General features: G+C 45.4%; 1 protein-coding gene across 1 annotated transcript; it reads left to right on the top strand.

Annotated features, from left to right (window-relative positions):
- The first annotated feature begins 239 nt into the window (after positions 1-239).
- LOC114851981 (DNA-binding protein RFX7-like) lies at positions 240-13628 on the top strand. The gene is made up of 9 exons (XM_029143944.3): positions 240-725; positions 2811-2844; positions 5435-5520; positions 5615-5737; positions 6253-6369; positions 6779-6863; positions 6939-7152; positions 7551-7831; positions 8016-13628. The coding sequence occupies exons 1-9, from the start codon at positions 601-603 to the stop codon at positions 11205-11207; spliced, it is 4257 nt and encodes a 1418-aa protein (XP_028999777.1). The 5' UTR covers positions 240-600; the 3' UTR covers positions 11208-13628.
- Positions 13629-13709: the final 81 nt, after the last annotated feature.

The following is a 13709-nucleotide window of genomic DNA, read 5'->3' as shown; positions in this document are numbered from 1 at the left end:
TACCTGTGCTTTACTATACTATATTGTGGTGATTGTGGTCAGAGAGAACATAGTATGTTTGCTGTATAGTTATTGCTGAAGTATTTAAGTGTGAGTATTACTGGTGATTTGAGTAAGAAGACGTTTAAACATTGTCATATTTTCTCATTTAAAACTTAACGGCGTGCTCATAAAATGTATTTACCCTTGTTTTTAACGCTGGCGCCGTCAGTGCGCATGCGTGTGTCCAGCGGCTACTACTCACTGTGCACATGCAGCGATCCCATAACGTGAGGAGCAGCGCACACTGGAGGGCGAGCTAGCGTAGTTGTTTTTCTCCTGTTCGCTGTTTACGTCCCCCTCCATTCATGTCCGCGGACCACCTCGTGTTCGGCAGCGGGTCTTAGTTCCGCCGGGCTCCTCCATTTATTCCCCCGCACCGGCAGTCTGGACTTGAAGCGAGCGATGCGGGAGGAGGAGGAGGGCTGGGTGGCGTCAACAACAACACGGCGCGCGGCTACCGTCCCGTTAGCATCACAGCGTCCCGCGGCCCATGCCGTTTAGTCCCGCGGCCTCCAGTCTAGCCCAGTCCGGTCCGGTCGCGTCCCGAAGCCCGTCGTGATGGCCGAGGACGACCCCCAGCAGCAGCAAGTGGAGCGCGCGGCGGGCGGCGCGGCCGGCCTGCTCCCCGGGCTGCAGGGCGCAGAGGCCGGCGCTCTGCAGCTCCGGATCAAGAACTCCATCTGGTGAGGACGTGTTTTTCCGCTGCTGTGTATGAGGCTGTATGAGGCCGGAGTGTCGTTAGTGAGTGTTGGGGGGGGATCACCACCTGCCTCCTCATGGAGAAGACACAGTGGAGCTGTTATTGGAATAAAGCAACACCAGCATAAGTAGAAGCGCTGCTGTCAAAGTGGACCACATGGCGCTGAAGTGCCCTGTTTACTGTCACACGCAGGCGGTGTAATATACTGAAAAAAGGTAGCTGTAACCGTCTGAAATGAAATAGTGCAGTATAAAGTACAACGTTCATTCTCACCTAGAGAGTAAAACTTTGCAGAATATTACTTGTGATTGATTGAGGAAGTACTAAGGTACAGTGTATATTAATCATACTCAGTACTAACATGAGAATTAAAGCTCATCTTTTATTTAAAATGATAAGTTAACACAAGTATTATTTAGTATGAGTATTACAAACAAAATGATTTTGTACCACAAAACTATGCACAAAGTAATATGGTTGCACAGTGTAAAGTTACAATAACATTAGTTCTGTAAAGTTCGAGCTGCTGTGATTGTATGTCATTAAACAAATATCTCCTTTCACATGTAATAAAGTAAAGGAGATAGTAGGAATGATCAGCAGCTGCAGCAGGTCCTCGCAGATTAATGAGCAGACACCCTGATCTCAGTATTGGCCTCTGTCTGACCACAAATATCAGCTCTGCCACTGCTTTAATCCACATTTTCTCATATTTACGGGGTAATTGAACATGAGTCAGCTGTAATTCTATTTTGGTACTGCTTGGTTTTACTTAAATACAATCAAGTGTGGATATATTAAGTGATATATTAAGTAAGTATTATTAAGTGATCTGTTGTAAAAGTCCTGCTTATGCACATTATCTCTGGCTGCTATGACTTGAGGCCATGCTCTGACTTACAATACTATTTTGTACTGAATGAACTTGCATCATCATTTCAATTTTAAGTAACAATAAATGGTCTAAAAGCTGTGATTAGACAAAACAATTTAAAGAGTTGAGAGCTAATATATTTGCTGGAAATTACCCCCCACCAGTGTTTTCAACAAATTGTCAGTCAATTACTTAGTGTCACTTTTGACGCTGACTAAATCAACCTACTGACGGATTCATGGTAGAAAGAGCGTCTTAGTCGGAGTCAGCGAGTTCATCTCCAACTCCACTGTCCCCGTCTTCATCTGACGTGCTCCTACGAAGGAGGTGTTTCCCACTGGATTTCATTCAAGCCTCTGAATCAGACACTGACTTACTCACGGTTGCAATGCACAGTGTGATTCAAAGCCTCTCTTCAACAAGAGGCTACATTCTGTTGGATCTAGAAGTTTATGTTGCCATTCAACTTCAAGATCACATTGAATTACTTGTCCTGGCTAATTGGCCAATTAATCTGATTCTCATTCTAAAGTCTCAAAAGTCAAAAGGCCTCAGGTGTCAGTTGGTGTAACAGCCAAATCTGCCTTTTAAACAGCTTAAAGCTGACCTTTCTGCTCTGGGGGAAATCCTTGGCCCCTAGTAACAGGGAATTAAAGTGAACCGTTATTGTCATGGCTTAGCTGCATCTCCTTATTCTGACCTGCCCTGAATTGCTGAGCAAGAGTCCTTAAATGTGGCATACCTTCTGTCTCAATGTCAACAACAAGCTGCCTGCAGATTAGGAATTAGACTCGCAGGACGTTTTGATGTATCTGCTTTGACTCAGAGTTGCTGGCAGGCAGCGAAGGATCATCTAATGCTAGTTTTGCTCAGGACCTGCTGCCATGGTCTGTTTCGGTCTTTCATGCTTTGAAAATAATACATAAATGTCTTATGTGTTCAGTATATAGTTGTGTCCTTTTATTGTAGAATATACACCAGACCTTTCGAATGAGTCCGTGTTAATGCAGTGCCTGCCTTTATGTTTTCACGTATGAGAACATGGGTCCCTGGTGCTGGGCTACATGACCTGGGAGATGCTGAAGGGATGGTTGTCTCATACCAAGCATTCCTCTGTTTTATAAATAAATACACACAAGCTCTCATGTTACACCAGCTTCATACTCATTTATTCTGTCTCTTTGTATTTTGCAGCAAATCTGTTCAATCAAAAGTGGAAAACATTCTGGTGAGTTGTTATTGACTTTTTTTATATATACTGATTTTTGTAATTTATGTATCTAAGCTCTTCTGTGTAAAAACTGTTTTATATATGTCATATCTTCTGGCGTAGAATACGCAGCCTTACCATCAGGTAACCATTAGGCAGCAACTACAGTAGGTGAACATTTCATGACAATACGAGTCATAATCAACAATAAAATTGGTGATCTTTCTGTATATAATGTGTGACGTCATGTGGTTGTTAACGCAGACTTGTTTATGTCCCCTCATCCCAGACATACCTTTCAAAAGCAGGAGGAAAGTATCGTTTAACCGTACACCCAGTTTTGTCTCGTGTCATCCACCAACTGTGAGATCACACTGCAATTTAAATCCTGAATACATCTTCACAAATTATATTTATGATTCACGTGATGTGGTGTTTATTACTGACTCTGCCAGTAGTGATGTGGTGATGAAGGTTCTTACTGAGGAGGTCTTTTGTTAAAACTGTTTGCAAAAGGAATGAATGCACAGCAAATGGCAACATTTAAAATTTAGTGCTTCTACTTAGAGAAACCTTAATTGATCAACTTGACTTAAAACGTAACTTTCAGGCTTGTTTAGGTGATTCTGACCTATTTATTCAGTGCCTGTATGTCCTACTCTGCGACTCTCCGTCTCGGTGAGCCATGGTTCTCCCACAGCAAAAGAATCAATCATAAAAAATGGACAGAATAACATTTATTCTAAGAGGTCAGTTGAAATATGTTTGAGCGACAGCATGAGTATGTGCCACTTCGCTGTGTCCTGGAAATAGGGTTAACATTCAGGTTGGGCAGGGTTCAGTTTCAGGTTCACCTAGCAGACGTCCCTTCCCTGCAGAAGCCGGTCTGTCTCTGTGTATCTGTCTGCAGCCGTTTAGACGCGTGCGTAACACCGATCAGTCGCACGCAGGCAGTGTATTTATGCTTCATACCTCCACGCTGCCACACTTAAAGGCAGAGTTAAACCTGTTCACGCTCCTCACACTGATGAGTCTAAAGGCAAAAAAGGTTCTTTTCATCAGACCATCAAACTTTCTCCCAGCCGACTTCATCGTGTTCTACCCACGTTCTGATAAATCATTTCTAAATGTCATTGGGATGTTGTGCAAAATGGAAACAAATAATCGTAGACAGTGACTACTTTGTTACACTAGAACCATGGAACAGCTGGAAAAGTTGAAAAACACCTGGTGGTACATCTCACAACTAATTAGGTTAATTGGAAACGAGTCTGATCATGCATTACGCTTTCCAGACAAGCACGGCTTATTTCTCTGCCTATTAAAACAGCATAGCTCCAGTGTTGAGCTGCTAAACCGTCCTTTGTTTGGACTGACAGACTTTAAAAATATGGAAAATTAGATTTTACTTCCCAAGTAAACAATAATTTATTGATCCCACCTTGGGGAAATGACTCTCTGCATTTTTACCATCCCCTGAGGGCAGCAGTGGGCGGCCACAGTGCGGCGCCCGGCGAGCTAGTGCGAAGCTACCTACTCAAGGACACGCTTGGTGCTTGGTGGGCTTTGAACCTGTGACCTTCTGCTGCCCAAGCCAACGCTCTGCGTGAGTTGAGCTATTGGATCATGTTTAACTCCTTCAGAGGATGACCTGCTCCAATAAGTTAATGCGTTCTTCTCATTGACCAATAAAAATATTCCACATCCTCGTCAGTTCACACAATAGAGTCAGTGTTGAAGAAGTAAATGAGCCCGTTGATGTAGTGCATTATCTGGCAGCAGTAACGTCAGGCTGCCGTTCAGAAAGTGTGGATCAGACCTGGGCAACATTCAGGAACTCTGGAGCCTTGTTCCTTACAGAACCGCTGTCTTTAGGTCTGGAAGCCAGATTTACTTGCAGTAATTCAGCTGCTCGACAGCCATCGTGGCATTATGCTGTGGCCTACCTCGATGATTTTGTGAAGTCGTTCATCCTTCCTGATGCCAAGCAGAACTGACTCTTGGACTTGCTCCTATGCCTAACTTTACTGGGAATCGTTTTTGCAGCGGTAGGATGTATACAAACATAACCAAAGTGAAGACAGTGTTGTGGGGCCTGTATGTGTTACTGAATTCACTCCTGTGGGAATAGAGTCATGCTTGGTGTCCGTGGCTGTTATCTGCTGCAGAATTCACACTGCCGTTCGTCGCGCGATCGTGTTTCTTTCCCCCTTTGAAGCACAGTGTTTGAAGGGCAGGAGACGGTTTGCAGGTCAAGGTCAGTGGAGGTTTAGTTAGTGAACCTGACAAGTACAATTTGCAGGAATAATCTCAAGCGTGCTGCTTTGACGGGTTTGTGACTGGTTTTACCCATGTGGTAGCAGACGGAGGTGTGAGGGGAAACCGCCCCCCCAGGACTCGGATGAAGGCCTCACAGAACACTTTTCTTGAAAGTGATTTTTGACTTTTTGCTATAAAACCTCTTTTCTTTATCTCCTCTGACAAGAGGATGAAGCCCAGAATGGGCCTAAAGCTCAGACTCCCAACACATTTGAGCTTTGTAAAAGCAGTGTTGGAAAATATGCTGATAAAACGAGGAAACAATAAATACTGCTTCATATTTTCACAGCTGGATGTTGAGAAGTTCTCAGACATCGAAAAACTCTACCTCTACCTGAAGCTGCCTTCTGGTCCCAGCAGTAGCAGTGATAAAAGGTGAGCGCGCCTCCACCTGTTCACAGCAGCGTCGCTGTCTGACGAAATGTTCGGGAAACAATCTCAGCGGTTTCTCGTGTGACTCCTCTCGCAGCGATCAGAGCGCCCTGTCAGCGAGCCGCACGCAGCAGATGCATGCGTTCAGCTGGATCCGCAATCATTTGGAGGAATACCCCGAGACCTCTCTGCCCAAGCAGGAGGTCTACGATGAATACAAGTACGTACACGCACTGGGAGGACACTTAGTTTTCACTAACAGCGAAAGGAAAGGACTCCAAATATTTGTGCATTAATTAACGACATGCTTGTGTCTTATATTGGATTCTATCAGCGATGTTGTTCTTCACAGCTACTAATGTTCGGGCTTCTCTCTCCTCTAAATGACTGTCGGCTGAAGCGTCAGTATAAATAGACGCCGCAGGCAGGGGAAGCGCAGAGCAGCATGTGCTGGTAACACTAGAATGGAAAGTCTGAGACAGTCATTGAAATGCTCTGGCTGCGTTATGTAAGTGTCTTTTTAACTCCAGCGGAACAGAAATACAGTGCGCGCCAGAAATATTGGCGCCTTCGGGATAAACAGGTGAAAAGGCTTTAAAGAGGTGAAGCCTGTTTCACTTGACAACCCAACTTTCTACAATATCTTTCAATATCTCATCTGGTGTTTGTGATTAATTCCCCCACTGTGACCCCGGTTGGTGTAACACGGCTGATTCAGTGTCTGATGTGTTTCAGGAGCTTCTGTGACAATCTGAATTACCATCCACTGAGCGCTGCAGACTTTGGGAAAATGATGAAAAATGTCTTCCCGAACATGAAGGCGCGTCGGCTGGGCATGAGGGGAAAATCGAAATATCCTTGACTGGAATGGATTGTAACAGTCTGGCCTGTGTCTCCGCTCACAGACCATCTGCTGTTGCAGTTCATAAGCTCTCTAAATATAAATGTGAAATGAAGCAAAGCCCCCGCCCCCCACAGCCTCGAAAGCAGAGGCATAACGCAGAGACGCTCCGGGAGTCTCTGTGATCTTGACCTTCACGGGGCCTCGTTTTTCATTCATTAACTGTGAGGCTTTGTTCAGATCAATGATTCGCTGGAATGATTGGTGTTTAATGTAGTATAAGTCAAGTTACCATATGGAAAACAATGAATATTGCTACAACAGTACTCATTGGGCCTAATATTACCCTTTGAATTTGAATATTAGTAATAATATTTCAGCGTGTCGCCTTTCTGGCTTTTAACCTTAACGCCAGTCCACGTACTGCTACAGTGGGCTAAGGAAGAGACCTTTTGTTCACATGCCCTCGTTACCCACTCTGGAGCTCCATAAAAGCGGGGACGGGGTAAGCACGTTTGCACTCTGCATCAACACTCTTGTCCTGTCATGCCGTGCGTGACCACTCATCTACCTTGTGTAGCTGCAGTGTGATGTCCTAGAGTCCTCAGGCCAGCTAAGCAGCATAAGGGAGGAGGTGCGCTTTGCCGCCTGTGACCTGGTGTGTGAGTGGGCCCAGAAGGTGCTGAAGCGCCAGTTTGACGCTGTGGAAGATTTGGCTCGCTTCCTTATCGACAGCCATTACATCAGCAACAAGTCTTTGGCAGCTCTCACCATAATGACCGGTACTGCAACAGGTAGGACCCACACCTGGCCTCATGCCCTGGGATGAATAAAGCATGAGTGTACAGTGACATCTGGTGGAAGTTCCATGTTACTGCACTGTTTACTGACGTAAAGTGAGGTGTCTCAAGCTTTTTATTTCAGTGAAAGTAGCAATACTACAGAGTAGAAGTACTTTATCATGAAAGCTGGATTCAAAATGCTGAACATAAAAAGAAAAATAACAATATCTTAATTTAACTTTTGGTTTTACTGCACTACATGTCAGTACTGTTATGAAAAAGAATTTACATTGATTACATTTTTCTGATAGTACCTGATAAAGTGACACACACATATAACTACTGTATTTTTACATTTTTCTTAGTAGTGGTACCATGTGAACGATATGATAAATGTCCCGTTTCTCCAGAGGTGAAGACTCCACAGACGCTCTCAGCCTTTGTCCCCACCACTGAGGCTCACTCCTTCCAGCCTCACGCCTCAACCTTGTCGTCGCCTTCTGTCGATGCCAAGCAGCAGCTTCAGAGGAAGATTCAGAGGAAGCAACAAGAGCAGAGGCTGCTCTCTCCTTCACCGGCAGAGGGACAGGCCAAGGGGGCAGACGACGGCGTGGCCTGTGGCAGCCCCGTCTCCCCCTCCCCTCAGCCAACCATAGGGATAGTGGTCACCGCGGTCCCGAGCCCCATCACGGTGAGAGAACTGGACTAGAGTGTAGGTCTAACTGTCACTCCAGTTTACTGATCTGAACCCTCATGCCCTCAAACAGAAATAGTCGACTTAAATGACAAAACTATCATGTGAATGCAGCCCAGTGTTCAGACTTAGAATCAACGTTCAGTTGTTCCACGTTCTGACAGACATTTATCCTCCTCAGGTGCAGAGAAGCCGACAGCTGATGTCTCCCAGCCCGGTGGCATCGGTGGAGAACAAAATGCTGCCAATCAACTTCCAAATGGTGACCCAGCCAGCTCAGCCGCTGAAACAGAGCCCCAAAGCCCTGCAAAGCATCCTGAGCAGTCCCGTAGGAGAACGCTCCGCTCGCCAGCGATACGCTCAGATCCTGCCCAAGCCCTCAGCCACGACAGCGATCGCGTTGCGCTCGCCCTCCACCATGATCATCGCCAATAACCCCATTAAGACCGTGATGACTACATGTCATGTGAGCCCAGTCAGTCTGGTCAAGATGACAGCCATATCACTGGCACCCAGCAGCAGCAGCAGCAATACTGGCACATCCCTTACAAACACCACCCTGCGGCCAGCGTCTGCAGGCATTAGCACGTCTAGTGTTACAGAAGACATCAGCTCTGATCCGGGCTTCAGGAGCGCTTCTGCAGTCCCTATTCTGGCCCCAGTGGCCAGGCCAGAGCCGGCTGATAACACACATAGCATCGATGTTGAAATGGAAGTTGAGGCCATACATAAAAACAGCCAAATTCAAACTCTTAGCGGGCTCATTGTGAATCAAGGAGGAATGGCAAATAAAACTGTGGGGGCTATGCAGAGAGCTGCAAGTGTGCCCATACCCCAGACTAGAGGCTTCCTGGGTCTGGAGGAAACATCTCTTACTGAATGCAATGGAAAGTTCTCATCAAGCACCAACACTGTGGCAGCAGTCGAAGGCAACAATGCTTGTTCTAATAATACAAGCAGCTTGCACTTAGCTCCCTGCTCTCATAATACCAGCGGTGCTTTGTTACTCACCACACGCAGACCGCCATCATTTGGGGAAAACAATGGCGCACCACCAGCAAAGGAAGGTTTTTTATCCACAAAGAGCTTCAGGAAACGTTCGGGCCTCAGCCCAGACCTTTCCCCAGTCAAAAGGCTTTTCATCCCCCAGCAGCCAGTAGGGGGCGCTGCTGGTCTTGGATACGGTCTGACAGCCTCCGGCGGACACACCTCCGGGGCAGGTGCTCCGGCCAGGCCCGAGAGCGCGCCGGCCACCAGAGAGGTGGAGATGAAAATGTCCAGCGCCGTCCGCTCGCCGTGCACGTCGTCCTTCAGAACCAGCGGCTTCTGCTCCGTTGCCAAAACACAGGGCGCAGTGCAGGTGAAAAATGTGGGCCACATGTTGCTACAGCAGCAGCACCAGCAGGGTTACACAGCGCCCAGCGTGCATGCCAGCCTCCAGAGACCGTTGAGTGCGAGCGATGTTAGGAGTTTAAACACAGGGAGTCTGGAAGGAGCTCAGCAGCACTCCTACGCTCAGTCCCACCCTGCCCCTGAACCCTTAGCATTTTTAAACCAAGCCTCATCGTCCAGTCAGCTCCCCATGCACGTGGATATGGACTACTTCTCATTTGATGATGATGTGACTCAGGACAGCATCGTGGAGGAGCTGGTGCAGATGGAGGAGCAGATGAATCTTAACAACCTCCAGGAGTTTGGAGACTGTGTCCCACTGCAAGGTCAACATGCTGCGGTGCCTAACACCATAATGTCCCCCAGTCAGACCATGACTGCGTTCTATCATGCTGCACACAACAGCAGCAGCATCAGCCTAATCCAAACCCCAACCCCAACGCCCACACCCACATCAGAAATGCTGGGAGGAGCGCATGGCCTGGCTGGAGAGAGCCCCTGCTCCCGCATCGCCTCCACCACCCCCGTGGACAGTGCACTGGGAAGCAGCCGTCACACTCCAGTTGGTACTCCGCTCTCCAACTGCAGCAGCACTGTGCCCCCCAGTCCAGTGGAGTGCAGGAACCCATTTGCATTCACACCCATCAACTCCAGCACCACCAGCTTCCATGACAGCAGCACGGTCTCCAGCAGCCCCGTGAAGCCCATGCAACGGCCCACTGCCACCCACCCGGACAAGACCCGCCTGGAGTGGATGAATAACAGTTACAACAGCAGCAGTGGGAGCTTGAACAAGTCCAACACTGGCATTGGGATCCTTCCCAGCTACCAGGGCCTGATAGATGACCATTTTCAAAAACCACATGCCTTCGCCGTCCCTCACGCACGTCACCATGACAGCGGTTTTGGCCGTTTGACTCCCATCTCGCCTGTGCAGCAGCAGCTAGCTAACGTGGCCAACGTGAGCAGGCAAGAGGGCTTTGCCGTGCCGGCTCCGCTGGATAATAAGTGCGCCAACACTCCTGCTGCCAGTTTTCGCTGTCGCAGTGTCAGCCCCGCTGTCCATCAGAGGAATGTGAGCGGCAGCGCGGGAAACAGCGGCCTTCCCAACGTTCCCCGATCAGTGGTGTCTCCCTTTAACTCTCCTGTGACGCCTGAGGTGCTCAATATCTTTGCAAACAGCCAGATGAATCTTGGAGTGAGCAACATGGCTCAAAGGAGCCGTTCTGTGCCACTCAACATAATGATGCAAACAGAGGCCCCACCCCCACCGGGCCAGCAGCGCAACAGCAACAGCATTGCCAGTGTCCTGCTGAGAAAGCTGGATGGAGACCACGATGAGGCTGTGCGGGGTCTGGGCGTCAATAATCTACCGTCTAGCTACACTGCACGCATGAACCTCAGCCACATGCTTGAGTCTGACCCCACCCACTGCTCTGACAGTCTGACCTCTGACCTCACCCTGATGACGCCTGACTCCAGCGCACGCAAGCTTCTCAGGCCAGACTTCCCCCCAGAAAACATCATTAATGAACAAACCATTTTACAGGCAGCGTGTGGAGAGCATCAGCAGGCCCAGTCTATGTTCATGACTTTGAATCCGTCACAGCAGCGAGAAGACGTGCAACAGCCTCAACAGTTGGGTTTCAGCAGCAGCGTTAAAGGCCTCACGATAGACAACGGTCTGACGTCTGGCAGTCAGCTCATTGAACAGGTGTCAGAATTGACCCCATGTGGGGCTGATTTCCCGTGTGAAATCAGAATGACGTCAGAGCTTTCAAGTAGCATAAATGACCTAAACGCAATGGACACAAACCTGCTTTTTGACCCCAACCAGCAGCAAGGACAGCATCAAAACGCTGCTGCAGAGGAGCTGGTGAACGAGTCGCTGTTTCAACAAATTACCAGCGAGGCCACGCATTCTGGCGGACTTGACTGGCTGGAAAGCAAAGATCATCCAGCTGTTGGGCTGATGGGTTGAGACTTTTTAAATCATGTTGATCGTGGTAGTGTTTTGTTTTGTTTGTATCTTCAGGCAGTCATAATTTATAACACAACACTGGACATGTGAGGTTTGTCCAGTTTAAGTGCCAGATTGACCTGAAACAATGCTGCAACGCTCTGGTTAAAATGCTGGTCATTTACATTAACTGGAGATCATCACCTCACAATGTTTGATCAAGTTTCCAACAAGTGAACAAAATTTAGTGAACAAAATGAAATCCCATATAAACCCTGTTTTCACTGGAAAATGTGAGATTTAAATGTAAAAGAGAGCAAAGCCAGTTGTTTCTCAGTGTAAGAACTGGGGCATAATGAAGCAGGGCTGTCAATCATAGCCCTTCTATGACAGAATCTCTTTAAATTTAATGTCAGCAATTGTATTCATTATGCAATTAAAGTCCCAGGAGTAAAATCTATTCAAAGCTGAACAAATAATGTTTCATTAGGAAAATATTTGTGTGCAATTAAGATTCAGTACAAGATCATCTTTACAGGATTTTAGTTGATTTGTTCTTCAGAGCAGATAAAGAACATAATAATGACAATGTATGCTAACTTCATCCATTCAATACAGCAGCTCTGAACTCACTGATTCTGATGTCTCAGCTTTTAGGTTGAAGCTGTCAGAAAGGTGATAATTCTACTATTTGTTTATTATTGAGGTCACAGCAGGTGAATTCATAATACTAAGTGGGGATTATAATGCTTTGCCCATTAAATATTTAAAATGAATGAGGGGACCTGAATATTATTATTTAGTATAATTCCATATATTTATTAATTATACAGACTGTTGGCAGCCAGTGTTAATTCAAAGCCATTTCAAATTGAGTGTGAATAAACTGAACAAAACCTAAATAAACTTGATGAATTTAAATAATTAAAAAGATAAAGTTCTTCTCAGGTCGTTAACTCTCAATTATCTAACCTAGTTAAATAAATACAAAATAAAATAAATATTAGTTTAAGTTATTAATTGTAGACACACAATTAAAAAATGTCCTGTGATCAACAGTCTGTCAAATGGTGGATTCCTGCACTTTTATGTAGTCTTGCCTAAAGTAATTACAGACAATGACTATATAGCCATATTTCTTTAAAACTAATGAGCCTTGCTTTTATTGTATGCACATAACTTATTTGAGTGAAGGTTATCATCTGAAGATGAATAAATGGACATAGATGATGCTTAAGGCACTTAAATGAGGTATTTCTAAATTTTGCACTCATTGAACTGCACTGACAATCTGCAATAGTTGTATTCGTTTACAAATATGCACTGTTTAGTTTGGATGATAACAAAATGCTTGCAATGACTGAGGATTCAATCAATATGCATGAAGGTACTCATTAAAATGAAAGTCAAGCTTTACGCAGATGATGAGCTCATGTTCACTGTAGAGCTTTGAGTTCCTGAGCCTTTTGTCCGTACCAAAGATTAACGTTCAATCATAACTGTAACCACATGCACTGAAACCTTTGGTGTGTGATGCATCCCTAAGCTTTGTTTGATCATACATTTTACTGAGATCAGTGTCTCTTGCGATAGAGACCTGACCCAAAATACAGATTAAACTTTCCTATGCACCAAGTGCTTAGTGGAAACAAAGGGAAATTAAAATATCTGTAGCTTTGTTCATCAGACTATTCATAGTTGTTCACTATAGTTGAGGTTGTAGTAAGCCCTAATTTATACATAAAACATACATAAAAATTAAAATGCTTCTCTGTGTTAGCAGTAGCTTTTAGGTGTTTTTGGTCTCACTAACCTTATTTCTTGTTTACGTGTGTGTTGTTTGTACAGGAGCCTCGCAGCCTATATACAGTATACGCTTATGTAGTCTGTTGTACTGTTTTGTTGTGCGCCAGCGCATATTACCATGTGTTGTACAGCAATGACAGAATTAGACAAATCCCTTTAAAATTCAAACTGATAACTAAGATATCTCAAGAATAGATTTTAGCAAAAAACTACGTGTTTAAAAAATGTTTTTACGTAATTAATAATTTAACAATGCGGTAATATATGGCAAATGTCCAGAATGTGTTGTTTTATACAGGTACATACATAAAGGTACAGTATTATGTGGTTAAAGCAGGTCCTTGTTACACATAATTTCATTTTTGGTCTATTATTGAGCGCTGACTTAACCAGACCATTTGTTTAACTTGTGTGTCCATAGAAGCATTTATTTTGTCCTGTTTATTGAAGACTTTACCCTTCCTCTTGTTTGTACTGGGTTCAGAGCTGTAGAACTGCCCTCCACTGGATTTTTGTTGCTGTAGTCGGTGTGAGAGTGTAGGACGTATTTGCATTTTAGCAGGTGCTTTTTTAAGGGGAAGTGCTTGTTTATACTGGATTTTCAAGATTTTCAAGGCCAATAAACGTTTGTAGTTACACTGGTGTCCTTCTTTAAATAACTGTGTGAAAGAATTAATGTTGACAGAGGGGTCTCTGTCATTCAGTATAATAGCTGAT

Source organism: Betta splendens, chromosome 3 (genome assembly GCF_900634795.4).
Source record: "Betta splendens chromosome 3, fBetSpl5.4, whole genome shotgun sequence".
Taxonomy (NCBI): domain Eukaryota; kingdom Metazoa; phylum Chordata; class Actinopteri; order Anabantiformes; family Osphronemidae; genus Betta; species Betta splendens.
This window is presented reverse-complemented; position numbering and strand designations above follow the sequence as displayed.

Bases quoted from the DNA above. Each gene is read 5' to 3' on its own strand.
- LOC114851981 (XM_029143944.3), top strand. From the start codon at position 601: ATGGCCGAGGACGACCCCCAGCAGCAGCAAGTGGAGCGCGCGGCGGGC. The intron at 726-2,810 runs GTGAGGACGTGT...TGTATTTTGCAG, and splicing joins CGGATCAAGAACTCCATCTG to CAAATCTGTTCAATCAAAAG. The intron at 6,370-6,778 runs ATATCCTTGACT...ACGCCAGTCCAC, and splicing joins GGCATGAGGGGAAAATCGAA to GTACTGCTACAGTGGGCTAA.